Source organism: Centrocercus urophasianus, unplaced genomic scaffold, assembly GCF_019232065.1.
Source record: "Centrocercus urophasianus isolate 14NV4802_14NV808 unplaced genomic scaffold, USGS_Curo_1.0 seq_20, whole genome shotgun sequence".
NCBI classification, from domain to species: domain Eukaryota; kingdom Metazoa; phylum Chordata; class Aves; order Galliformes; family Phasianidae; genus Centrocercus; species Centrocercus urophasianus.
In genome coordinates, this window is record NW_024884756.1 from 9386946 (window position 1) to 9412621 (window position 25676).

The 25676-nt window shown below is 39.3% G+C and overlaps 1 protein-coding gene across 3 annotated transcripts in view; it reads right to left on the reverse strand.

The window, feature by feature from the left end:
• Window positions 1-1841: 1841 nt before the first annotated feature.
• The window catches only part of HECW2 (HECT, C2 and WW domain containing E3 ubiquitin protein ligase 2), a 111782-nt gene continuing 87947 nt past the window's right edge, over window positions 1842-25676 (reverse strand). For 2 of the 3 annotated variants that reach the window (XM_042822155.1, XM_042822156.1), the window contains exons 21-28: window positions 23987-24139; window positions 21966-22064; window positions 20101-20230; window positions 19419-19565; window positions 18742-18856; window positions 17910-17995; window positions 17065-17177; window positions 1842-11669 (exon numbers count right to left, since the gene is read on the reverse strand). In XM_042822155.1, the coding sequence (XP_042678089.1) occupies window positions 11558-11669; window positions 17065-17177; window positions 17910-17995; window positions 18742-18856; window positions 19419-19565; window positions 20101-20230; window positions 21966-22064; window positions 23987-24139 (955 nt within the window). In that variant the 3' untranslated portion in view covers window positions 1842-11557. The remainder of the gene's footprint in view (window positions 11670-17064; window positions 17178-17909; window positions 17996-18741; window positions 18857-19418; window positions 19566-20100; window positions 20231-21965; window positions 22065-23986; window positions 24140-25676) is intronic. The other variant, XR_006169435.1, reaches the window with a different exon arrangement.

The window sequence follows — 25676 nt, forward strand, 5'->3', positions numbered from 1 at the left end:
AATACAGTTTGCCTTGCAGGCTGCAAGTGCACACTGCTGGCTCATGTCCAGCTTCTCATCCACCAGGACTCCAAAGTCCTTCTCCAAGGGCTGCTCTCAAGGAGATCTTCCCCCAGTCTGTATAAATACCTGGGACTGCCCCAACCCAAGTGCAGCACCCCGCACTTGGCCTTATTGTACCTCATTAATTCTCTCGCTTTCCTTAGTTATCTACCCATCACCAAGTTGGCTTTTTTTTATTTTACAGTTTTTAGAAGCTTTCATGGACAGAGCTATTTCTTCCTGATCCATTTTTCACTGCACAAAGCTGTGGTGTACAGCTCAGGTTTGAGCCACAGGCCTTGCAAGAAGCCAGCCTTCAGTTAGAGGCTCAGTTCCCTCAAGAAATGATTTAAACTCAGTCTGGTCATAACGGATGTAATTTGGAATGAACAGACAGCAAGCTTCCAAGTTCAGCAGATAGCTTGGTTGCTGGAGGAGAGGACAAGTGGATGTCATTAAGAACCACAGAGATGGAAGCCTTGAATGGCTGAGCCTTCTTAACTCATTTATAATTCTTTCACAATATATTTACAAGGCAATGTCCTGACCTGTAGCACCCAAGAGGCCTCAAAAAAACCCACAGCATAATGCAAATGAACAGTTCCACCAGGCAATTAGTTAGTTAGTTTTTTTGTGGCACAGCCATTCCAGGCTGTACAGGACAGTCCATACTTAAGCAAAGCAGAATGAAACTTTACCTCAGGATCTTCTGTGTCCCAACTTTCAGAAATCACAGGGAAAGATGCAGTTCTCCAACATGCTGTCTCTGCTACTGCAGCCTCCGGTCATCAGTAGCAGCTTCCTGCAGACTCGGTGATGGCTGTTGTGCAAAGTACCTGCAGTTGTTTGCTTGGAGGAAGAACATGGAGCTGGCATGCCAGAGTACCGCATAGGGCAGGAAAGCCAAAAAATGTGCTGATTCCATGCCTCCTGGATTATAGCATAAAGCTGCCTGTCTTAGGGGTGGTACTCCTGTACTTACTGACACCAAATGTTGCTTCTCTCTGTAAGGATAACATCCAAAAAAAAAAAAAAAAAGAAAGAAACAACAGCAACAAGAAACAAGCAAACAAAAAACACATTAAAAACCACCACACTACAGAGATTGCTCCGTGCCCCAGACATCCATGAGAGCACCTTTAGCAGAAGCAACCTCACTGATCCCACATGCTCAGCTACAGCATGAAACACTCGAAGCTCAGAATGTAACAGACCCCTCAGAATCAGCATGCTATCTTTTGCTGCTTCTGCAGCAAAAAATAGTAGAAACATACTTCAATATTAGATTCTAAAAAGTGTTTGTGAAAACCATAGCATAGGGGAAGTGACACTGCACCATTCAGCCATTCAGAAACAAAAGTCCACTTGCCCCAGAGAGGCCAACTCTCACCCAAGAAAGACCAGGACCTCTCAGAGCAGTTAGTCTCACCTGTTACCAAACCAAGAGAAAATCTTCAGTGGGAGGCACTGGTTTTTATGAAAGGCTGAACAATATCCTTTTCCCCGAAGACATTTAGCTATGAAATTTCAGTGCTGCGTATCAAGCCACCTCCATAAAGTATGTTATTGCCCATTGTGGTACTCCATTCAAAAACAGAGAGCCTTTTGCATTTGGTAAAGAATCCTTCCTTTCTCTGCTGCAAGTGATGATTTGTAGCATACCAGATTCCAGAGGCCACCAGAAGCCACTTAGAAAAGGTGACGTGAGAGAGTATTTTGTGATTTCTTTAACAGTTTTAAACTGCTGCAAACGTTAGGATATTTTCAAAGACAGAATAAAAGAGCTGACTTCCAAAGTGGATTTTTTAAGAAGATTTATTTTAAGTGATTTCATGATGAAACATGGTCTTAAACAAAATAGAGATCAGTAGGAAAATAAAATTATACACAGAAATCTTTTCCCCAAATGTTTTTGAATAGCAGGAAATACAACAGAGCAGTCCTGTATTCAACTGAGTAGATAATTATGTGCATCTGTGAGCAGTCAAACCTTATTAGTACAAGCCTTGAAGCCAGGCACGACAAAATGCCTGTCACACTTTCAACACATTTCATAACCACTCTCCCTGCCTCAAAGAAAAAAAGTAGAATGTGATGCAATGTAAATAAAGGACATACACCATCTTAATGCTTGAAACACATTTTCCCCATTTAGTGCTTTGTGAAAGACATATACCAAATTCAGATGAAACAAATCAGCTTGTAGAAAGATAGAAAACCTTGGTATTGTATTTGATATACAGTCTTGTGAACACTTAACTGAAACGTATGGAAAAGATTAAAAAATACACCACATGTGTTCTACTTAAAGCTTAGAAATAAATATGCACTCTATATTCTCAGTGCCTGAAATTCTTTAAAAACAAAGAACTTGGTATAAAATTATATCAAGTAATCATCAAAAATGAGGGAGATGCACCTATATACCTGTTAGATTCTGGATGCCTGCATCCCCACTACAAAAATTTGTAAAACTATATGCGCTTTCAAACATGCTGAATAACCCAAACCATAGCCTAGCAAGGGCACAAATACTGACTGACCCAGGGCTACCAGTACTCCACACCACACCCCTCAGGAATTTCTTTTCTACGAAGTATTCCCCTTCCATAGCTTACCAGCCCTTACAAGTATAAATGTTCAGTCACTGATACAAAAAGCAGCCTTGCTGATCAGAATTTGTGGATGCCCTCAAGGCTATGTCATTCGAAGGGAAAAAAAGCATCTTCCTAAGACGACATATTTACTTAGTATTATTATAATTATTCTTCCTCCCTGCAATGCTGATAATAAACAGCAGTCTCCTGAGTGTTGCAGACTCATTGCAGAAAAATGTCCTGCTCTATGGAACTACTGACTATGGTCCAACATACTAAATATCTTCTACTGCAGGACTGAACAGTTTATAAGAAACTCGTCACCTCAGTTACAAGACTGAAGAAGAAAACTTGTAAGGAATTCTTCCTTTGACTTTCATATCTGACTTGGATATCCAGTAGTCTTTAAGTAGAGGACCAGGCGCAGAGATTCTTCTTGTCCTCTTATTTGTTTTTTTTTTCTGATAATATCACTAAACTGAATGAACTCAACGTGTGAATGAACTGAAGACCTGCATCAGCTTGGCCAAAGCTAACAAGAAAATTGGGAATACTTTTATTATCTTAAGTAAACTAGAAACTTCACATCGTTCCTGGAATGACAACCAAACACAAAAAACCCTCTTTGTAGAAATTCGTGGTTCTTAAACAACCGTAACACAAGGCTCAACCATTAAGGGAAATAAAAATAAAAACAACTAACATTTTCATAGAGATAAATGTTGGGGGTGTGACCCATCATATTTAAAAAGGAAAGGTACCTTTACCACTGATGATTTAACTCCTTAACCGATACTATTTCTCTTGCCAAATGTGGCCAGTAATAAGTACAATAATTATTTATTGTAAAAACAATTCAGGACTTATTTTATTTAGAAAAATCTTCATTTTTCTGAGAGCGGTCCAAATAAAATAAATAAATAAATAAACAAACCGAGAAAAACACAGTAAATATTCTTCTGATTGCACGCTTTACGTTTTCAAAACCTAAAATAGTTAGCCAAAACACATCTTCCATGTTTTAACAACAATCCATCTCGTGATGAACAGTCATTTTTCCTGGGTACGTTATCACAGCCTAATTTTTAAGCTAAAAGTATCCCCTTTTATACTTCCCGTGGTCAGCACAGCTCATTGTCCCACCTCCTCTTTGCAAAGCCTTTTTCTGTCCCTACTTCTTTCAGCTGTTGTCACTCCAGAACCGCTTTATGGCTCCGTTTTTTATGTTGTACGTGCTGCGTGGAACTGCCCTATCTTATCACTTACTGCACCTACAATTACCTTCCTTCCCCAGCATTAGTTACGAGGCTTCAGAGATTTATTTGCTTATTTACACAGTAATCTTTTCAAAATTTACTCAGCTGCAGTTTCTGACTGTAGCCAGCGTGGCCATTAAATCAGCAAAGCTGTCTTTTATTGACCACATTTACACATTACGAATATTTCTAACTATCAAATCGTAATGCTCCTGATCCAAAATGAGAGCTTTTCAGTAACTGACAGAATACGTGAGGAGCTGCTTATATCGCAAGCAATGGAAACGTGGAATATCTTAAGGATGAAACCAGTTGAAGGGCAGTATGACAAAGCCTTCATTTGTGGAAGGCACAGACTTACTATGATAAATAATCCCTGCTGCACTGATCTCTGGATCCGTACTCACCTGAGTCCCTGTGAGGGCTCGTGCTTCCACCCAACAGCATGAAGCAGACCACTGGATTGGGGCATTTCTGGTGATAGAATATATTGCTAGGAAAAACTACTGCCTCATAATGAACTCCATAAACCCAAAGTCAAAAGATGTTTGACCCTTGGATATGTAATCAACTCTCTGGTTTCCAAAAAGCATGACTTGGATGAAGGTTTTCTTTCATACTTTAAGGTATTCTAAGTAAATATATGAACAATGCTAAACTGGGAGGAGCTGTTGACTCCCTCAAGGGCAGAAGGTTTACAGAGAGATTTGGACACATCAGAGGACTGGGGAATTACCAAGTGTGAAGTTCAACAAGGTCATGTCCTGAATTTTGCAGCAGGGATGGGGCAACCCTGGATACACGTACAGATGGGAGGACAAAAGCTGAAGAGCTGCTCCACAGAAAAGAATCTGGGGGTGCTGGCTGATGGCAGGTGATGGCAGCAGTGTGCCTGGAGCCAAAACAGCCAACTACTTTTAAGGGGCACCTGGCCCAGCGCTGCCACAGGGCAGGGGAAAGGGCTCTGTGCTGTGCAGCCTCACCTCCAGCACTGGGTGCGGGTTTGGGCACCCACAGTACTAAAAGTAAATAAGACTGTCAGCATTAGACAGGCAACAAAGATGGGGAAGGGTCTGAGGACAAGGTGTTTGAGGAGCAGCTGAGGTCCATTGGCTTGTTCACCCCTGAGCAGAGGAGCTGAGGGGAGCCTCATGGCGGCTGCATCTCCTCACAGGGAATGGAGGACCAGCGCTGATCTCCTGTCCCTGGTGACAGTGACATGGCATGGAGCTGTGTCAGGGGAGGCTCAGCTAGGAATTAGGGAAAGGTCCTGCCCCAGAGGGTGGTGGGCACGGAACAGGCTGCCCAGGGCAGCGGGCACTGCCTGAGCTCAGCATGTGTTTGGACAGTGTGCTCAGACATGGGGTTTGACTTCTGTGCGGAGCCAGGGGTTGGACCCAGTGGTTCTTGTGGGTCCTTTCCAACACAGGAGATTCTGTGATTCTACATATGGCATTAAGAGATCTTTTTTCTTCAGTCATTCACAATGTGAGAGGAACTATGATCCCACCAACAATTTGGACTGAAGGGGGCTGGCTGTTCATGCAAAGAGCCTGATCCAATTCTGAATGGAAAAATAAACCACCACCACAATCTCATTCTGCAACTCTGATACAGTTGCAGCCAAATGCTGACCAGCTGCCCTGTCTCAGAGTGACTTAGGATTAACTGCAAAAGGGAGAGGGCAGCCAACTTTTGGAAAGCAGCCTAACATAAAGGAGACCAGAGTCTTGTGAAGCTTTGTAGGTCAATACATTTAAAAACTGATCATGTAGCTACTAGCCAAAAACTGTTAAATTAGTAGAACAATGTACCTCCTGAACGCTTAGTAAAAGCCCTCTGTGTAAGACAGGGCTTTTCTAGTAGGGGCTGATAGATACATTTTTGGAAGTTGTTTTTTCTTGTATTTTTGTTTTTTAAGGAAAAAAACCATAATTTTCATTATTTGTTAGTTTAGTTTGTTTTTTAAGAAATGAAGGTCTGGAAGAAACATAGCTTGGCTCCCTTTCACCTTCACCGTATCTTTAAAAGATTTATAGGAATACATCTATCATTAATTTGTTCCTTACAGATTATATTTGCAATGTACTCTGACTGCATTTGACACATAAAAGAAGTAAGTTCAAGATTCCAATTATCAGTTTAGGAGACTAGTTAATGAGTGAAATACTTCTTTCACATAGTCCTCAGGCTATGCATTTTTAATACATACAGATACTGCAGTGGGCTGTACCATTCCAGAGGAATCCTTGACCGTCATCCTTTCACATGTGGTCAGGAGGAATCCAAGTAGTGCCAATCGACTCATTACAATGCCACTGTTTTTAAAAAGAACTCTCAAATTAATCATGAGTTTAAAACACCTTAAAATTCCTATAGCATAATGCAGCTGTGAGCAAAGCAGAGCCCTAAATGAAGTTTTAACCTAAAAAATACCTTTTTTTTTTAACAGTAAAATTACTTTAAAAGCACTAGAAATGTTTTAATAAAACTCTTTTCATAGCAATGAGCATTTGAAATATTAGAAATCCAGTACGTATGCATGAATCTGAACTGAGCACTGTGAAGCTAATGATCTATTCGAAAGAAATGCAAAAATTAAACCAAAACACACTGTGAAAACTGTGTGTTTATATGGTCAGCTTGACAGTTTTGCGTATTAGTCAGCATGGGTCATAATAAGGCTTTTACTCTTGTTGGATTTACATGACAGTTCTCCCCCCAAACCACTATTTACCTAATGTATATTTACTGTTCCTGAAAGCAATAAATTTCAACTTTAACACTTTACATTCTTTTTTATTGCAAAATATTTAAGCAAAAGGCTAGACTAGTCCCATAGCAGCCACTGTGATCATGCTAATAACATTTTAAACGTTTTTTACTTGCAGTGGGTGAGCTAGTTAACCCCTAACACTTCTGCAGTTCTTTCTGGCTGCATAGTAAGGCCAAGAAGCAAACAGTTCAACAAGCCAGGTTTGAGCAATTACTCTGAAATTTCACTTGGAGTTCAACATGCTTGCCTAAAGGAGGAAGAGATGAGAGGGGAAAATGAGAGCAGTGGTTGAGTATTATTATTTCAAGGTTAACTGTAACACTTTTAAGGTTAAGTTTATAATCTTGTGACTGGAGATCATGCTTATTAATACCCATTAGTGCTAACAAGAATAAATTATCCCCTGAGCCCGCAAAAAAAACCAGTGGCAAGAGAAACATAACTGCTAGTATAATTGAATACAAATATGTTTCAATTGCTGAAAGTAATTAACTTGCTTTATGCTATAGGTAAGGAAGATACACAGGTTATTCAAACACAGCTACCACAGATTCCCCTTTTATGAATGATTGTCTCAGTCCACAGACCGTGTACTTGCAGATATCTCCAAAAACCTCTGCAGTTCACACTGGAATAACTCAGTTAACATCTGCTACGAGCCCTGCTGCGACTGCATTTAGTAACCAGATGATACCGCTGCTAATGCTTCTGAAGGAAGCTTTTGTTGTTGCTGAGACTTAAAAAAAAATAAAAAATAAAAATACATAGGAAGCCTCAAAATTGTTTCCTTTCCTATAATTTTAAACTAAGCAAAATGCCAGTCTGCTGCTCTGGCAGAAACTCAGTTTCTCATGCCAGAAACTTCATCTGATGTGCTGCCAGCACACTGCTGCCTCGACTTTTAGTTTCCCTGAAGATTACAAGGAACGCAGCATAAATAGATAGATTTCACCCTAGATGCTCTCTAAACATTACCGCCTTTTTATGATAGGCTCACAACACAGACAAGCACAATTATTTTAAAAGAAAAAAAAAGGGGGGGAAAGGGGTGGAGGGCAAATATTTGATGAATACCAAAGAAAAACAGCAGGACAACAGGGTGGGGGAAAAGGTTTGTTTCCAATTAGCAGAACTGTGTTAAACTGGATTTTATTTTGGACTGAAATAATACTTTCAATAGATAACCTGCAACTTGCTGGTGGTGCTAGCTACGTAACAGATGGCACTCTCCTACCTGCTGTGACTGAAAGCTGATGTTACTTCTGGCTTGCAGACTCTGTACTGCTTGCTCCAGTAGGCACAACGCTGCATCAGTTCAATGATTATGAGCTTTCCCAGCGTATTCAGGAGCGTTCTGGCTAAGCTAATGAGAGGTAGAACAAGGCACACAGAGAATACCTTGGCTTGCTGGGGGCTGAAACTTGGCACGAGCACACTGCAGAGGAAGACTGGCATGGTCCCTGGGGTGCTGTGTGCCACACAGCAGACAAGGGCCTGCCAGGTGCTTTTTGGCTAGCAATGCATGGCTCAGCTTTCCAGCAAGCAGAGCACCTCATGGGCACCTCACTCCAACTTTTGTGGGTGCTTCTCCAGCCAGACTTCCTGCCTAATGGAGATGCTGCAGGTGAAGCCTGCACAAGTTTTCATCACACAGTAGCTGAAGGGAATCTTTTGCCTACTTCCTGGAGACAAGCTTTTTTCCTCCCTGCGTGGAAAGCTTCTTAGCACCGTGCAAAATCTCTGAGGAGACGCAAGGCTTTCAGAAATGCTTTTTCACTTTTCTCCATCCTGGACCCTTCTGCCTGCCACAGGACTGCATAACTAAAGCACTGTGGTCACCAGCTGTAGCCATCTGGAGGACATGGAAGTTGGCTTCCGCATGGGATGTGTTCAATGGAAATGGCTTCCCACACTGAAGGGAGAAATTCCACTCAGCAACCAAGAGATGTGGGAATCTCAGAGAGCCCAGACTTCATTTTCTATACATCTTCCCTACTAATCTCTTCAGAGCAGGAACACTGCCTATATCATCACGCATGGTGTGCTCGAGGCAGCATGGGTAGCTGCCCATGCTTGGCCCCTGTACTTGGGCAGCTAACTTTCAAATAACACTTTTTGAGAGTCCTCCAGCCAGTGCTGGCAGCAAAAGAGCAAGAAGGAGCTTCTCCCCAGTCTCTCCAGGTCTTAATGCTACATGGATTCCAGACTTTTTTGACAGCTGCTGCGATGCTGATCCTGTCACATCTTTACAGAATAATGGATCATCATGACTAATTTCAGTTGTGTATGTCTAAATACCGAACAAATGTGTGCAGAAAATATATTTAAATAAAAATTGACAAGATGCATTTATTGTTCTTGATTTGTACAAAAGCATAATTTAAAGGCAGACTAGTATAAACTTACTTTGTGCCAAATATTATAGGTTTCTGGTTCAAAACGTCTAGATACAGTTTCCACCTGGGAAATCTCTTTTTTAGACCACAGATAACACAGTACTGTAAAAACAAAATTCTTCAGTCCTTCAACCAAGCAAAAGTTGTGTTCTGCTTTGAGCTCTGGAGTTTTAGCTACTCAGTGAATGGATCACAGGAAACACAAGCAATGCTGGAGTGACCTGCCTACTGCTTATCTGTACTCTGAAAAAAGATGCACGTTAGCATCTGTGACATGCAATTTAGCAAAGATTGTTAAATATATGTCTAAAAGTAGAGAGACGTGGTTGGATTTCTCTTTGCTATTTCATGCCAGCCAGAAGTAGTGCAAGAAAGGCTATGTTACTTGGCTAATGGAGTCCCAAATGGCATGCAGAAGCTCAATTATTCCTGAAATCAAAGAAGGCTTTCACTCTGATTTTGCAACTGGGTTTTCCTTTGCACACGTAATGTTTGCTCAGGAAGCCTAAAGGGTTTCCTTAGTCTTTGCTGCATGGCTGCACATACATTTCCAACTTGGAGGGCGGAACAGCAGTCTTTGCTGACAACACCTCTAGTGACGTTGGCATCCATGGAAAAACATTTCCCCAGGACCAAGCAGGATACCTCCCTGAGATGCCCTTTCGAGAGTCTCCAAAGCAGGAAAGTTAAGTTTACCTCAGAGGCTACTTTTCTCACAAAACAGCGTGCTGTGCTTCGGCACTATCACGAGTGCCAGCGCAAAACTAGATTCATGTTCTTGTCATCCAGTATCCAAGTGCAACTTCCTGGAATTTAAAACATGTGGATGCACTGTGTAGCAGCAGCTGCATGAGAAAGGGTGCGCAGCTGCATTAGTGTTCCACAAAACCATCTGGAGGAAAGTACCAAAAATAGATGCAAGCAAGCCTTGTGTATTTCAGCAAAATTAAGCATAAAGAAATTGGTGTCCATGCAGTGTCTGATAGGCTATAAAAACTCTTTCAAATAACATTTGATAAGAAAACTATTTATCAGTGAAAATTCAAGAAAACTATCAGTGAAAATGCAAGACTAAGGAACAGTTTACATCTTGTGGGAGTTCACTGATATGCAACAGTGGCATTATGACCAGTAGCTCACCTTACAGTAGGTTACTCGTGGATTTCCACATAAGCTAGTGTTCTGTGGTGCTGTACAAATAAAAAGTTGTGGGGACCGTATGAAATGTCTGTACTAAACTCCACTGCATTAAGTAATCCAATGCATGAAAAAATGATCCAGCTGCATTTAAAATAAATGCATATTACAATATCACATATAGTATTATAAAATTATTACTTATGTGCACAGTCCTGATATCTATAGACACGGCACCGTGAAGAAAGCCTGGTTCCTAAGTGTTTTTATAGATACTTGATAGTGATGCAGTTTGCTGTCAGTCAGATCATAATGTCCCTTCAACTTTGGTACATTCAGTGCAAAATATTTCTGGGAATTTTTTACTCTTATAAAAATAAAAGGCATTTTTTTCCCTTGAGAGTGCTTAAAGAATAAACACCAGCAGAATGTCTGTTCAAGCATGGAACGTGACAAAAACAGAAAGAGCATTTTAGTTTGCTTGTTTCCTGTTTACACTCTAAGAAACATAATATAATGAACCTATAAAAATAAACAGAAGTCACCGTGTTAGGATTTTTTTTCCTGATATGCTGTGATAAATTGCTAGTTTCTTCTTAAAATAGTTTCCATGCAGTATAAATCATAAAATCAGTCCTATTAAGTTATTCAGTTCATTATAATAGCTCATCTTTTGTCATACACACCACTGGCAAACACATTTTCACAAACCTCCTTAATGCAAGCCACTGTTGTTTCATCCTTTGCTGACTTTGCTTCCAATTCACTTCTGCCCCAGGAACTTGAACTCTGCGGTGCACCTCATGCAGGCACTCGTAGTCTTAGGTTTATCAAGTACTGGATATGCTGTTATAACACATGGCATTAAGCAATGTACCTTCATGAATATACTATAAAAAAAAAAAACAACCAAAAAACAAAAAACTATATTGTATGATTTTTCACTGATTTACTGCGTAGGTGGGGCCTGAATGATTTCACATTTTGACTTGAATTTTCTATTCATCAACTTTGGTGAAATCCAGTTTTCAGGTACATGTCAGTTTTGCAGTAGCCAGGCTGACCACAACATGGGATCACGCATTTCTTGTTTGCTCACAACAAATCATAGGGAGTTTGATTATCCTGAAAAAGCGTGGGTTGCAAGACTTGGCTTTCCCTGCACTTCAGGCACACTCCAGATTCACTGTAGAGAATTCTGCCACTATTACAATGCTTTTTAATTGCTTCATAAGCTCCTTCACGGAACCTCATTATCAGAATGGCAATCTGAAATCCAATACAAATGTTCATTTTTTCTTTGAGAAGTCAGATCCACAAAAGTTCAAAGAGCTGGGCACTGTGGTTTGTGTATCACTCAAGTCCAAAAGTACTTGTCTCTTCTACTGCAGTCAACAGTTTTTCATACAGCATAGAAAATGATGGATAAGGGGGAAGGTCCAGACGATTGAAACAAGTGTGAGCCCTGAGGGGAAAAAGAGGAGGTAAAGAAGTATATTATTTTAAACAAAAGAAATTAGGCAGACTGACATGCACTTGTGTATAGATGGCCAGTGTTCTTTCAGAAGATTTTGTTCCCTCAAATGATGTTTCCAACTGAACAAGTAGTGAGGTTTAACGTACTCTGATTATAATAAGCCAATAAGAGGCATTCATTAAGGCACTTAGAAACATACTTACAGCTCAAAAGACATGGGATAAATTTTACCCACTAAATGTGCATGAGACAATGCTATAACATGATACAATTCAAGTAGTCTGTCATGAAGCCTCAGTTTTAAATGTATCTTAAAATAAGGTTTTTTTTTTAATATGGATGATAGTTGAATACTGTATTTGCAATCCATTGCAGGATGATGAATATGTACTGATGAAATACTAAACAATATGCCAGATATTCAAGGCAACAATCCCATAGTAAATAAAGACAGACAAATAGGACACTCTTCCTTGCACATTTCCTCAGCATGGACTGTGTTTCTGGGGAGATGTTGTAAATAAGCACAAGCACTATCTGTGTATCTGATCCAGCAAGTCAATGACCTTTAGAATTACTGTTTGTAATTACAAAGAACTATGCAAGTAGCTATAAAACACCATTGGGCCTTCTTAAGAGAAAACACGTGGCTCATTTCTTTCTCTGTTTCCAAAGTCCATCTTTGAACTGAATCTTGAGACCTCTTCCAAAGAGTAAAAAGGGAAGTAATGTATGTTTCTTCTCTTAGTAGAATAATCAGTATCACTGCCTGACCCCAGGGCATGCCAAGGATAATACTTTCTAAAATACTATAGTGAAATAGTTCTAGTGAAATAGAGCTATTAACTTGATGGCTTCTTGAGAAAAAAATGAATGGAAGACAAGCTGGAGGAGGTATCTTTTCCACTTGGAAGCTGTTTACCAAAGCCTCATTTTGGATTTATTTTTGAGGATGAAGATCTTCTTGTATTTTGGCAGGTCTCTGTTTAGAAATATTTTATTCTTTCATGATAAAGCACATCTCACAGCTATTTAAATACAACAAATCTGGCAAGTGACCTGCCCTTAATCTTTGTGGCCCATATTAAGTATAAATTGCAACATGAATGATGGGTCAGACCAAGATCCTTCCTCACAGAGAATGCAACTCCTCATTTAACCCAACCACTTCCAGAAATCTGTGTCTGCGACAGACCTGTAACAAGCTTTCTTTAAGGCAGAAAGTGCTGCCTCCCATGGTATCAAATCTATTAATTGCTGTTTTAAGTGGCTCTCCGCTCCCAACTATTGGAATAGAACACGACTGGGCTAACCTAGTTTGTTAAAAACATGAGACCATTACAAATCCTCAATGAAGGGGAAACTCAGCAGTCTTACAGTGTCATAAATATATCAGGTTGAGGAAAAGCATACACAATAAAGAAGGCCATGTTGTCATTACAAACAGGTTGAAACATCAAATATGCAATCGCTTTTAAAAAGTTTTTTGAATTTTGCACCCCCAAATATGGTATGCTTGAAAGTACAACACTAGTATATGCTGCACAGGGGAGAGAACATTTCCCCAGCATGAACTCTAGCAGCCCAATAAAAATTTCTTCACTCTGCCATCCCACTGAGGCTCTTGGAAGAAAGCTTTCTTTGCATTTCTGTTTTGCCTTTCCAAAAACCAACTAACATTGTATTTTGCTTTTTCTATAAAAGCTTCCACTTAGAAGAAAGAGGCTGATTTAGACCTGGCAGCAATTGGACAATTGGAGCAAGGTGTCTGGAAGGGGTAGGCAATCACAGTAAATTGCGGAAGAGTCTCATGCAATCTGCAGCTTAACCACATGCTTCTGCTGCACTGGGCTGGAAACCACTCATTAGAAGTATGGATCATGCTGTGTGGGCTGTAAAACCACAAGTTACGAAAGACATGGCATATAATTAGCAAAGGTTTAATAGCAATTTGGCATATTGTTTACATTTATTAAGAGAATTGAGTTTTATCTTAATTTTGAAGGCAATTTTCAGAACATCATCACCTACTTTGGAAAACCAAGTCATTAAAAAAGACAAAAACATAAGATCTTGGTCTACTGGGGGAATGTATGTGTTTCTCATCCTCACGAGAATCTTATTAAAGCTTCAGGAAGGAAGGTTATTTGTTTGTTGTTTTTTTTTTCAGTTCCCCTGGACAGCATTTTCCCTCTAGCATCTCAAACCTTGTGGAAACTAGATGTCTGTGTTCCCGGACTCACGTTTGAGTCCAGAAACATGAAAAATATCTTGGTTCCTGAAGTCCAGATTTCCAGTTAAGCTTCACTTCATTGTAATTTGATCAGTTTTACAGCAGCAAAATCATAGAATCAGAGAATAGTTTGGGTTGGAAGGGACCTTTAAAATCATTTGCTTCCAACCCTCCTGCTATAGGCAGGGATACCTCCTTCTAGACCAGGTTGCTCACAGCCCCATCCAGCCCTTGGGTGCTTCCAGGGTGGGGGCACTCACAACCTCACTGGGCAACCTGTTTCAGTGCGTCACTACCCTCACAGTAAAGAATTTCCTCCTAATCTAAATCTACCCTCTTCCAGTTCAAAGCCATTTCCCCTCATGCAGTTGTAACCTGCCATTGTCCCTCCCTGCAGACCCGTTCATGTCCTGGAAGACTGCTATAAGGTTTCCTTGGAGCCTTCTCTTCTCCAGGCTAAAGAGCCCCAGCACTCTCAGCCTGTCCTCATAGGGGAGGTGCTCCAGCCCTCTGATCATCTTTGTGGCCCTCCTCTGGACCAGTTTCAGCAGCTCCATGTCCTCCTTGTGCCAGGACTGGACGCAGTACTCCAGGTTGAGTTTCAAGAGAGCAAAGTAAAGAGGCAGAATCACCTTCCTCAACCTGCTGGTCACACTTCTCTTGATGCAACACAGCATACAGCTGGCCTTCTGGGCTGCAGGTGCACATTGCCGGCTCATGTTGAATCTTTCAGCAACCGACAGTCCCAAATCTTTCTCCTCATGGCTGCTCTCAAGCCATTCTCAGCCCAGCCTGTATCTGTGTACAGCTTAGGGCTGAAGATGATAAAGGGCCTGGAGCACCTGCCCTGTGAGGAAAGGCTGAGTAACCTTGGTCTGTTCAGCCTGGGGAAAAGAAGACTGAGAGAGGATCTGGTAAATGTTTATAAATATCTAAAGGGAGGTGAGAGGCAAACAGACGAGGCCAAGCTCTTCTTGTGGTGTGTAGTGATAGGACAAGGAATAATGGCCTACAACTTGAACACAGGAAGTTCCACACTAATATGTGGAAGAACTTTACAGGAAGGGTGATGGAGCACTGTAACAGGCTGCCAAGAGATGTTGTTGAGCCTCCCTCTATGGAGCTACTCAAGATCCAGTGGGATCCCTACATATGCAACTTACTGCAGGGTACCTGCTTCAGCAGGGGGTTGGACTCAATGATCTCTTGACATCCCTTCCAAACCCTGAGATTCTGTGAACTTGATATGCCTCAAAGAAATCTCACTATTTTGATCCAGAAGAACTGATTACAAGCAATCAGAAAAGTGTAAATTACATAAACATCGAATGAACACTTTTGTGTTTGTATTCACAGCCTCTTCGACTACAATCACATATGTAACAGTATCAGTTGCCTTCTCTGTCTCAAAATAAGGAAGAGATAGGGACGGCTATTTTTGTGTGCTTTTAGCTGTGTTGTACTTCTTTTAGATACAGAAGGAAAAAAAAATCCACTAACCTGTTGAACCCTAGCTTTTACCACCCTCATGCCAAGCATTACCTGAGTTTACAAACACTCCCGTTGAAATCAAAAGGACAATTTGCAAGGTGTAACAATGCATTTGTTACCTGAGAATCAGCAAGAGTCAAGGGGTCCCAGTGTAGCATTCCAGCAAATCCAGTAGCATGTTTACAAACAGGGCTTGTTTGGAAACCTCTTCCAAGTTTGCTATTCAGGGTCACTCTTAACAATGTCTTACCTTCCAGCCAGCACTACTTGGTGTTTGCACACTAAGTCCCTCAAGTTGGCAAGACTCAGGCTGACACTAGTGAGACTCAGGCTGAAGCTAAGACTGTACAAGGAACTAGATATTTTAAAATGTAAGTACAGCTTTCTGCTGAGGGCTTAGTCCACTTAAGCATAAGTGTGGAAGACCATTTATTTTTTTATGAGACCAAAGTTCTACACATGAATGTCAGGAATTGCCAGCTCACAACAATTGTGAGATGTTTGTCATACACAGTTAACAAACAACTTGTAGCATTGGGTTATTTTAACACTCACATTTGCATAAGTGTGTTAAAAGCTATTCACAGAGACAGAAGTAAAATTTTCCCTAAACAACACTATCGTAAGTTAAACTTCCAAGGTCACGATTCTCCTAAATTCGAGTAGCTGGCATTTCCCACTTATTACCTGAACTGAATGTAGCAGCTTATATTCTTAACAGATTGCTCCATGCTGCTCTACAGGAAATAGTTTAATTCTTCTGTTCATTACAATTAGGACTCTGAATAACCTTTTCAGAGGAAATTCTGATCATCCTGTTCGGGCATGTCCTGACCCTTTCCACACTGCAGTCTGTGTTTGTTAACACCAGGAATTTCAGTACTAGAGAATATAGAGATAGGCTCCTACAATTCATTTTCTTACTTCAACCTACAAGAAAAGCAATTTGATTTTGAAGTCACAAATGAAAGCTTTTTCTTTTTAAATATAATTACAACTAGTTCATAGGTGATAATAAATTATAAAGTAGGCTTATCTGACTACCAGCTATTATTAAGCACTCAAAAGACATCGAGTATTTGTTGGACCACTTCCAGAATCTGCTTGTAAGTTAAGGTGGTAAGATGGGTTTGTTTAAAGGCCTCCTGCTGTGTCTGTGGATCTCACAGTGACATCTCTGTTTCTTTGACCTTAAAAGTGTGGTTCAATGGTTCTGCAGGCAGAAGCCAACCCTAGAGATGTCCCTGCCTCTGACATTCAGCTGGAGGAAACATCTAAGGGTTGTTTAACAAACCCTTCTTGTGTTGGACATCCACCTTGCAACATTCAGTAAGTAAATAAAACACATTTAACCAAACAAAATATAACAAAATTAAAAATACAACTGATTATCATTTTAATATAATTTCCCACCCAAAAAAGCATTCAAATATAGACATCAGCTACTGTTATGTTGCCTTGTCCGTTCTATTAAGGAAAAACAAAAAGATTTAAAAGAAAAATTTGTGACAGCGGAATAATGAGGATGTAAGTTTTCATGTAAAGCAAAGCATGCTTGCTTATTCACTTAAAGCTTGTTTATCTGTCAGTCCAGTAACTCCTGTTCCCAAGTAACTCTAGTATTAACATCACTAAAGCAATTTTTACACACAGTTGTACCTTGGAAGGGCCGTGATCTTCCCCCACTTCTCTACGCAGAACCTTCTTGGCCCATTGCTCCCCCTCAGAGAGGCAAAGCCTTCATAAGGTATGCTGGATGTGCCTGTAACAAACTGCCAGCACAAAGAAAGGATCAACAATATTGGATACACAGATGGTGCAGGTTAGGAATTTATTTATGTCAGCATACTCACTGAAGTCCAAGTGCTTATGTAAAAGCACTTGCAAAATAAGGAAATTTGTGAGACACAAGTAATAAATGCTATTTTAAATGCAGGATAAAGGAAAACAGGTCGTTTCCTGATAGGGCTTCAGAAGAGACAACTTCCCAGATTAATTTCCTTCAAAGGCTTCTCTCTGAAAGCCAGGATAAGGGTAATTATCCTATACAAGTACTATAGGAGAAAACACTATTAATATAAAGTTATTTTAGCTTAGGCATAAGTCTCTTTTTTTTTTTCCCTGCTGTTTTTATTCTTTATAAAGAGGAACTAAGAAAAAATAATCACGCAGGCTTTGTGTAAGGCCTTTTTGGCCCTGTGCATTTCAATATCATTATAAACAGCAAAAGATACTATAAGAAAAGGAATGCATTCTGAAGTGAAGTGCTTAAATAGCTCAACACTCCTCCTTTCTACTCATACGGGTAACTCAATGATCAGATGTAAATTTAAATAAGAATACAGACGTGAGTTTCAGTCACTTAAAATTATTACAAGTTACTATCTGATGCTGTTCAGATTATTAGCATCATCATTATTTTTGGATATCAAAAACTTAAGTAAAGCAAGTTTAGCAACTAATTTTAGAGACACAATTTCTATTCAGAACAGTTGATTTCTTACCTGCAGAAGTCTTAGTCGTTGTTCATTGTTGAATCTTTCCACAGCAGCCCAGAACCACCGAATTACGATGTGATTGTCATGATAACCTGTTAAAACAAGAAGATGCTCATAGCTTTAATGCTACAAAAATATTTGAGAGAACAGTGAATAAGTCTTTCCTAATTTAGCCCTCATCACTGTAATGCTGCATTTCTTAACCACCTGCAGCAAAAGGCAGATGATAGAAAGCACCTCCTGAAATATTTACAAATCTTAGAGAATCAATTTACAATGACAAAAAGAAATTAAATTTCTTTTGCACGCATGCCTTTCATTGATCCATCTTTAATAGGAAAGAGAATTCTTGAAATGTTCCAGCACTTTGCTATTTATGTATTTTAAACTGCAGCATTTCTTCTGAAGTTCTCAAATCTCCCCGTCCATGCTTTATACAGTTCTTAACAACTACACGGCAGTCCCTGGGATTATTTCTCATCTTCTTGAAAGAAGAAAGACTTGAGAAAAGGTGACCCTACTAAAAATGGATGCCATTTCCATTGGTCTCCAGTGTCTGGGTGCTGCTTTGGTAGCATGCTTCTGAGTACAGTATTGTCTTTGGATAATTGTGCTCTTTGATGCTGTCCAACAAAAAGGGTAAGGGGAGAGCTGCAAGGGGAAGCAATGAAGCAAACTAAAATGGACAAAATAGCTTCTTCTAATGCAAACAGAGACAGAGAAATACAGAAGATGTTGATACTGAAGGTATATCTCACAGGATAATACGTTAGCATCTTAGAAGCTGGATAATTCCAAGACCCCCAGTAGTCAATGAACAAATAAAAACTGATGTTACCTCCTCTGTATTCTGTATTATTTCTCCAGTCACTCAAGTCAATTTCTGCTGTTCCAGCTATAACCAGTTCCAGTTCTCTTGCATCAAATACAGACACAAGCCTTGCATCAACCACCTGTGAAAGAAAAAAGGCTTATCTCTTACTAAGACATATATCAGGTAACATTTCTCTCATGAATAGATAGAATTTTATTTTTTTTTCTTTTTAAAGGCACAGGTTTTAAGCTGCAGTTTCAAACAGTTGAGGAGGAACACAGAGCTTGGGGCAGAAACTTAGTGACAGATAATAGTGAATGATTTCAGGACAAACAGAGTTCAATAATCCAATTTAATTGCTTGTGATAAGGCAGGTAAGATATAAATGATTTGAAATACACTCGGCTGTGATATGCTGAGTATAGCATATACTAAAAACCACAAAGCAGAAAGAGACTGCTCACTTTAGCATTGCTAATCATATAAACAATGATCAAAAGTATCTCCCAGTTTTAAGAACCATAGAGTTTAAGTCAGTGGCTAGCACTGATTTTTGCACACACACACAGATACTGTAAGGGCACTTCTGATTATACATGCACCAGTGTTTTGGGACTACTTATTTGAAAAACGTATATGAGAAGAAAAATATTTAGGGAGAATAAAAAAGAAAGTAAATTCCAGCTAAGATTTTTTTTTACCTCATAGAAGCCCCGAACTAGACTTTCTGTCTGTTGTACAACTCCTCTCTCAATTCTCCATTTTACCATTCTTTCTATATATTCTTTCTTGTTTTTTTCTGTGACTGGAATGTTGGCACCCCCTGGCTTTAATTCCCGTTCTGTGATCTTAGAAGAAAACAATCACAGCATTATTAAGATAAAAGAAACATTTACAACAATTTAAACCTTTAAGTTGAATAATTCCTCATTAGTGAAGATGCACTTTAGCAAATTGGAATATGTGAAACAAGAGAACACAAAATAAATCTTTTTGTTTGTTTTTATTAAACTATATTTAGTGCAACGTAAGAAGAAGCTCAAAAGAAAAAAAAATCTTTACAAAGATTAAAGTAGGAAAGTCTCTAAATAACGTCATAATGTCCTAACGAAGGTGTTCCAATTGAATGCTAACTCTACTGCAATTAAATTTACGGAAACTACCTCCAGCAGAGCAATCCAAAATGTTGATATTTCAGACAGTTTCCAGAAAATAAAAAATAGTAACTACTCCCAAAATTTCAACATCATTTTGATCAAACAGAACTTCATAAAAAGAAGTTCAAATCAGCATGGAACGACAGCCATTTTTCTGTTCACGTAAGTGCTTATCTAGCAGTAGAACACAGAGAAGAAAGAAAAAGGAATTAGGAATCTTGCACACCTGCCCAAAAACTTCTTCATTTACAGTAAATGTGAGATCCAGGATATCATGTATATCATTGTCTTTCATCCACTGCAAACTCTGGTGAAACTCCTCATCAAGGTATTCCAGGTCACTCAAATCACAGAGTCTAACATAAACAAAAACAAAACACACAAATACAGATGACAGCAGTAATGTGTGTTCAGCAGCAAAACTCAGAGCAGTCCTGCAAAACAGACTGAGAGTAACGTCAGCTGCGAGAAGCATGAACAGAATAAAGAAGATGCTATTTCAAATCTCCCTTTATTTACCTAACAATTACGCATTAACAAAGCCCCAAAATTGATTCACTTGCTTTTCAAGCTTAAAGCGAGCCCATCTCATATTTTCTGTAAAGACATCGTCTTCTTGTCACAAAAACAGCCTTATTTGTTTCTTTAACTTCTGCCATATTTCCCCACGCCTGGTCCTTCTTTTACAAATCCAACCTGTAAGCCAGCTGCCCTTGCTATCTTTAACAGTTGCTTCTCCAAGATTTGAACACGTGAGCTTCTAATAGTATTTAAAACTGGAGTAGCAAATTCTTCTTAATTCTGGATAATAACTTGTGCTGTGAAATAGCACACTGGGGCTAATCATATGTAAGCTGCTTTTCATCTGTAGGGTTTCTTGCCTGCTACCATTTCTGGGCATGCAAAAAGTCAGCAAGAAGTCCTGTACTTTTTTTATAGGACGCTCAAATGTACTTGAAATGACACCCTGCAGTAACAGGCCCTATTTCAAAGGAGATGGGTTGGGCACAATGCTCCATCTGCAGAGATGGTTTGGATGGCTCCTAAGCTCTGAGGAAAGAAAAGATCTGTGACTGCGGTGGGGAGATTGCACAAAATAGGCTGCATACAAAAGTAGTCACATCATCATCTTACACTTACCTGCCCAAAGAACCAGAAAGTTAAACAATTAATTTAACTTGGTAGTTATACAATATTGTTATTAAAGTTCATCTGGGGCAAGACCTCATCCTCTTTAAAATGAGACTGTTAGCATATAGGAACTTCAAACATTTACATGCAATAGGAGTGGATGCATTACCCCTTACTAGTAAAATATATGATGTTTTGAAGAAACATGCCCCATCCTTGCAGACATTCTATGTCAGGCTGGACCAGGCTCTGAGCAACCTTATCTAGTGCAGGTGTCCCTGTTCTTTGCAGGGGATTTGGACCAAATGACTTTTAAGTGTCCCTTCCAACTCAAAAGATTCTATGATTCTATGATAACCTTCCAGCCTTCTCCATAACAGTTTTGAAACTGAAGACAAACACTGAAGTGCCTTAATTTCATTATGCCTTAACTTCCAGACATCCCAGGCAAGCGCAGCTCACATTTTTTAAGCCAGAACAACAGTAGCAGTTCTGAAAATCCAGTCTGAAGCATATCAAAGTAAAGCTCCTCAAAATGGGAGACTGCCTGCAATCAGAGAATTCAAGTCTTGCAGTCAAAGTTAAGAAGTGATTCATATCCTATCTTATGAGTCATTACTAGACAAATGAATAACATCTCTATTAATATCTAGAACAAAACCACAGCATTTCATTCTACTAGCTCAAATGTAGGATTTTGTTAAGAAAGCTGATAGTATAGTTTAAACAAATCATACAGATCAGCATGAAATTAGTATGAAGAGCATTCCAAGTTATTAGGTAGCAGGCTAACACCATAATCAGCAACAAGTAACCTTTTAAAAAAATGCTGGATTAAAATGAAATGACTGAATAATACGTAAAGGCCTGTCATTTTGAGGATAAGATATCCATGCACAAAATGCTACTGTCCATGGGCAAGGAAGCAAACCAAAAAGGAGACAAAACAATTCTACTCACATTCGGAGGAGGGCTTTATAAAAGGGTCGTGTAAAGAAGGCATCTAGCAAATATTGGTGTATCAGAGCAAGACCAAGGATTCGACCACTAAACCTGAACCTAGAAAACAAAGAGTTACGGTCACTGTACTGAGACTTTGTGGTTTGTATACTGCTCTGTCATCAAAACTTGTTTATACATCCAAACAGCATTTTCAAGTCAGATAGCTATGTCTAAATTGCGGTGGTTTTTTCTTTTTTTCTGTTTCTTTTATGCTCCCAAAAGAGCACAGAAAAAAAAAAAAAAAAGAAAAAAAAAAGCAAGTTTGCAGAGTGCGGAAAATCCCTCAGATATCTACGTTGTAGCTTCTCAGAAATGTCAAATCCATACTTAACTCAATCCTTACTTACCCTCTGCCAGACCATGCTATTTATAAGCATAGCATATTTTCATGTATCTTACAAAATGTTCATTTTCTTTACATACCTTGCCTATGATTAACTTGTTCTTGTGCCATCGAGCGGCTGAAGGTTCCTGCACTTCCCCAGACTGACACTCATCACTGTGTTTCTGCATACAGCGGCATTTTGCTCCCTCTTCTGACTGGTGACTATAGACCTCTGCATGCGTTTTCACAAACAGTGGCTAGAAGCTTTTTATTTTACTTCATTTATTTTTATTTTTTTAATCTCAGAGCCTCATGTCAATGTGATCACATTCATTTTCCTTCTCTGTTTCTTCTTGTTGTCTTCATTTTGGGTATATAAGGATGGCTGGGGTGAGTTTGATAGATTTGAGGTCATAACATCAGAACAGGAGGGTCTTGGCAAATCTGCTTGTGAGAATTATGATCTATTATGAAAAATCCTACAGATGTTTGGAACTAGATTTAAGTTGAGAAGTTCATTTTTTCTTAAAATTTATGCTTGCTGAGCCATATTTTACTTTGAAAGATTAGGGTTTTATTATGCCTGCCTGTACAGAAGCTCTGCAAGATGTGACACAGAGCTTTCTCCTGCATATAACTGCTTGTCACAGATGCACTCCAAATCCCCTGAGGCTGTACAAGAGCAGCGCTGTCAGTGGCATCAGCGTGCCCAAGAGGGAAAGAGCGTGGTGACACTTCCATCATCCCAGACAAGGTCTCTGGTCCCTCACTGCAGAAGCCAGGGATGAATCCAGAGTGCTGGCAGAAGCTTCGTAACACCCAACTGTTCTGCTTTTCTCACATGCTGCCATACTGGAGTTCAACAGGAACACTGTTTCAACTTACTGGACACAGTCAACGTTTAGCTTTCTATTTATTTTAAAAACTATTAATGAGATTCTTCTTAGATATTCACTCTTCACAGATGGTTTCCAGCAAATAAGTGCCCAGTACACCTCTCTGTCCTACACAGATGAGCAGTTGCCACTTCATTATTACTGTATTCTGCTTACATGACAGAACTGTCTGTTGATATTCACAGAAAATGTTCATAAACTTTCAGAGATGATTTGAACTGTCTTATGAGTGTGAAAAAGAGATTGAAAAATCCTTGCCAACTATTTTAGAAGTATGGGTGTACATAGTACAGTCTTTGCTTAAGAGCTATGTAACCATCAGTCTTCCCCTTTAATTAAGATACCTCCAGCAGATAAACAAATACAGAGCAACACCTGCTTGAAATCTCTCTTAATATTCTTAGTTGACAACAAGCCAAAATCTCATGCATTTTTTAATGCACAAGGAGTTAATTTTGATTTCATGAAGTGACTGTCTGCTGAAGTACAAAAAACACAGAATGTTGTGCTGTGAGATAATCCCACAATACATGTTCCAAACCACACTTTTGCTGACCTTGTGAGAAATAGGATCATTTAAAACCACCACGAGAGAAAACAGAATGAGGAAATTCTATAGAAATGCAATTACTTTGCTGCTGGTTAAAAAGACCAAACTACGTTCTATACATCTGAGCAAATATAAGCATTCTCTGCAAATGGGAACAGCAGAAAACACAAAGATATCTGAAAAGCAAAGAAAAAAAAATAGTTCTTACCACTCATGGTGATTGTCTACAAAAGCAGACATGGGACTTATTTGTACTGTATAGGTATCGTTGGCTGAATATTCAAATAAACCATAATATGGATTGAAGAGCTCTCTAGACACCAGGAAAAAAAATTCCCTTGAAGGTCCACTGTAGTCCAACCTTTAAAAAGAAACTTGACATTACTATACAGTGTTTATTGTGTGCAAAGGAACACTCCTTTGAATTTACATTCCTTACAGTACATTTTCCATTAAAATTTCCTAAGATTTTAACCAGAACCCTTATCCACCAGATTGCTTAATGCCAAGGGATGTGAAGTTCTTGTGAGGATCCTCTGAAAAGCAATGACTTGGAGGACTGGAAGGAAATGCTCTACATCAAAATTTTTGGCTCTAGCTGTAATGCTTTTTGGTTTGGTTTTGTTGTTGTTGTTGTTGTTGTTTTTGCCATGAGAATATAATCAAATAAATAGAGGTGAAGGCAAGAAGTGTCTGAGGGGAGGGAGAAGAAACATGAAAAGAGGCAACGTTGAACCCCTCTACATCTGAAAAATTAAGAATGAAAATAGAAAATGGCTGTATTTTGCCCATGCAGACTTACAACAGTAGGACAGTTGAAGGAAAATATTTCTGTTTTTCCTAGCAATTGGTATTAATTGATTTCTCTTTCTTGGTCTAAATTTTTTCTTGTCTGTCTTCCAAAGTTGAGTGCACTTAAATGTCTTTTGGAGAACCTATTTCCTTTGTTTTTGTTGTTTTTGGGGTTTTTTTGTTTTGTTTTGTTTTGGGTTTTTTTTGCTATTCCAAGATTCCAGCACTAATGAACAAGGAATCTAAACCTCTTCTTGTATCATAAACAAACTCAATGCTGACAAAGCACCAAGACTGAGTTTTGACATTATGTTGCAGGTCACCAGTAAAATGAGTTAAGTATGAAGTTAATGCTTTATTGGAGGAAGAAAACCAGAGGTTTCCCTGTGGGGAGAAAGATTAATATAGTCCTAATAAATAGATTTTCGATAGCTTGAAAATTTCATACTTGATTTTTATGAAGGTCTTGCTTTAGTACTAAGACAACACACAAACAAAAGCATCATAGAGAAAGTCAGGTTTCACACAGGACTTTGCTACTAATGTTTTGGCTCATGAACTTTAACAGAAGATGAGAGTTCTTTCTGAGGACGACGTTGTCAGGAGAATAAGAGCTAGGTACCATTATCAAGTTAAGGACAAAGCCTCTTTCTTGTGTTGAAGGAAAAATATTTTCCCTTCAGTCATTTGGAAGCACTTAGCTTCTGCTAAGCTTCAGAAGCAAAGTACTGAAACAGATTCTTACCCTGGCAAGGAGGGCAGATTCCATCCTCAATTTGCAGGAAAAAATAACAGTTTGATATCATGGACACTGTTGGATCTTAATCTTGGCACAAATAGCAGATCAAGAAAGGTTGTCTGGAAGACTCTTACAAACTTCTGGGATAATGAGACTCACTGTGAAAACTGAAGATGGAACAAAAACTGTGTGCCTGACTATCAACCATTGCATACAGCTCCCTTTGTACATGGTGTTACTGTGAGTCATGCTAAATAAATCAATCAAGAGAGTCCTGCACTGTCAGTCAGATTTATCCCACAATTAAAGGCTTGGCACAAGGGTGAGAAAACTTCATACAAGAGGTATGCAACCGCACAGCAGCTGC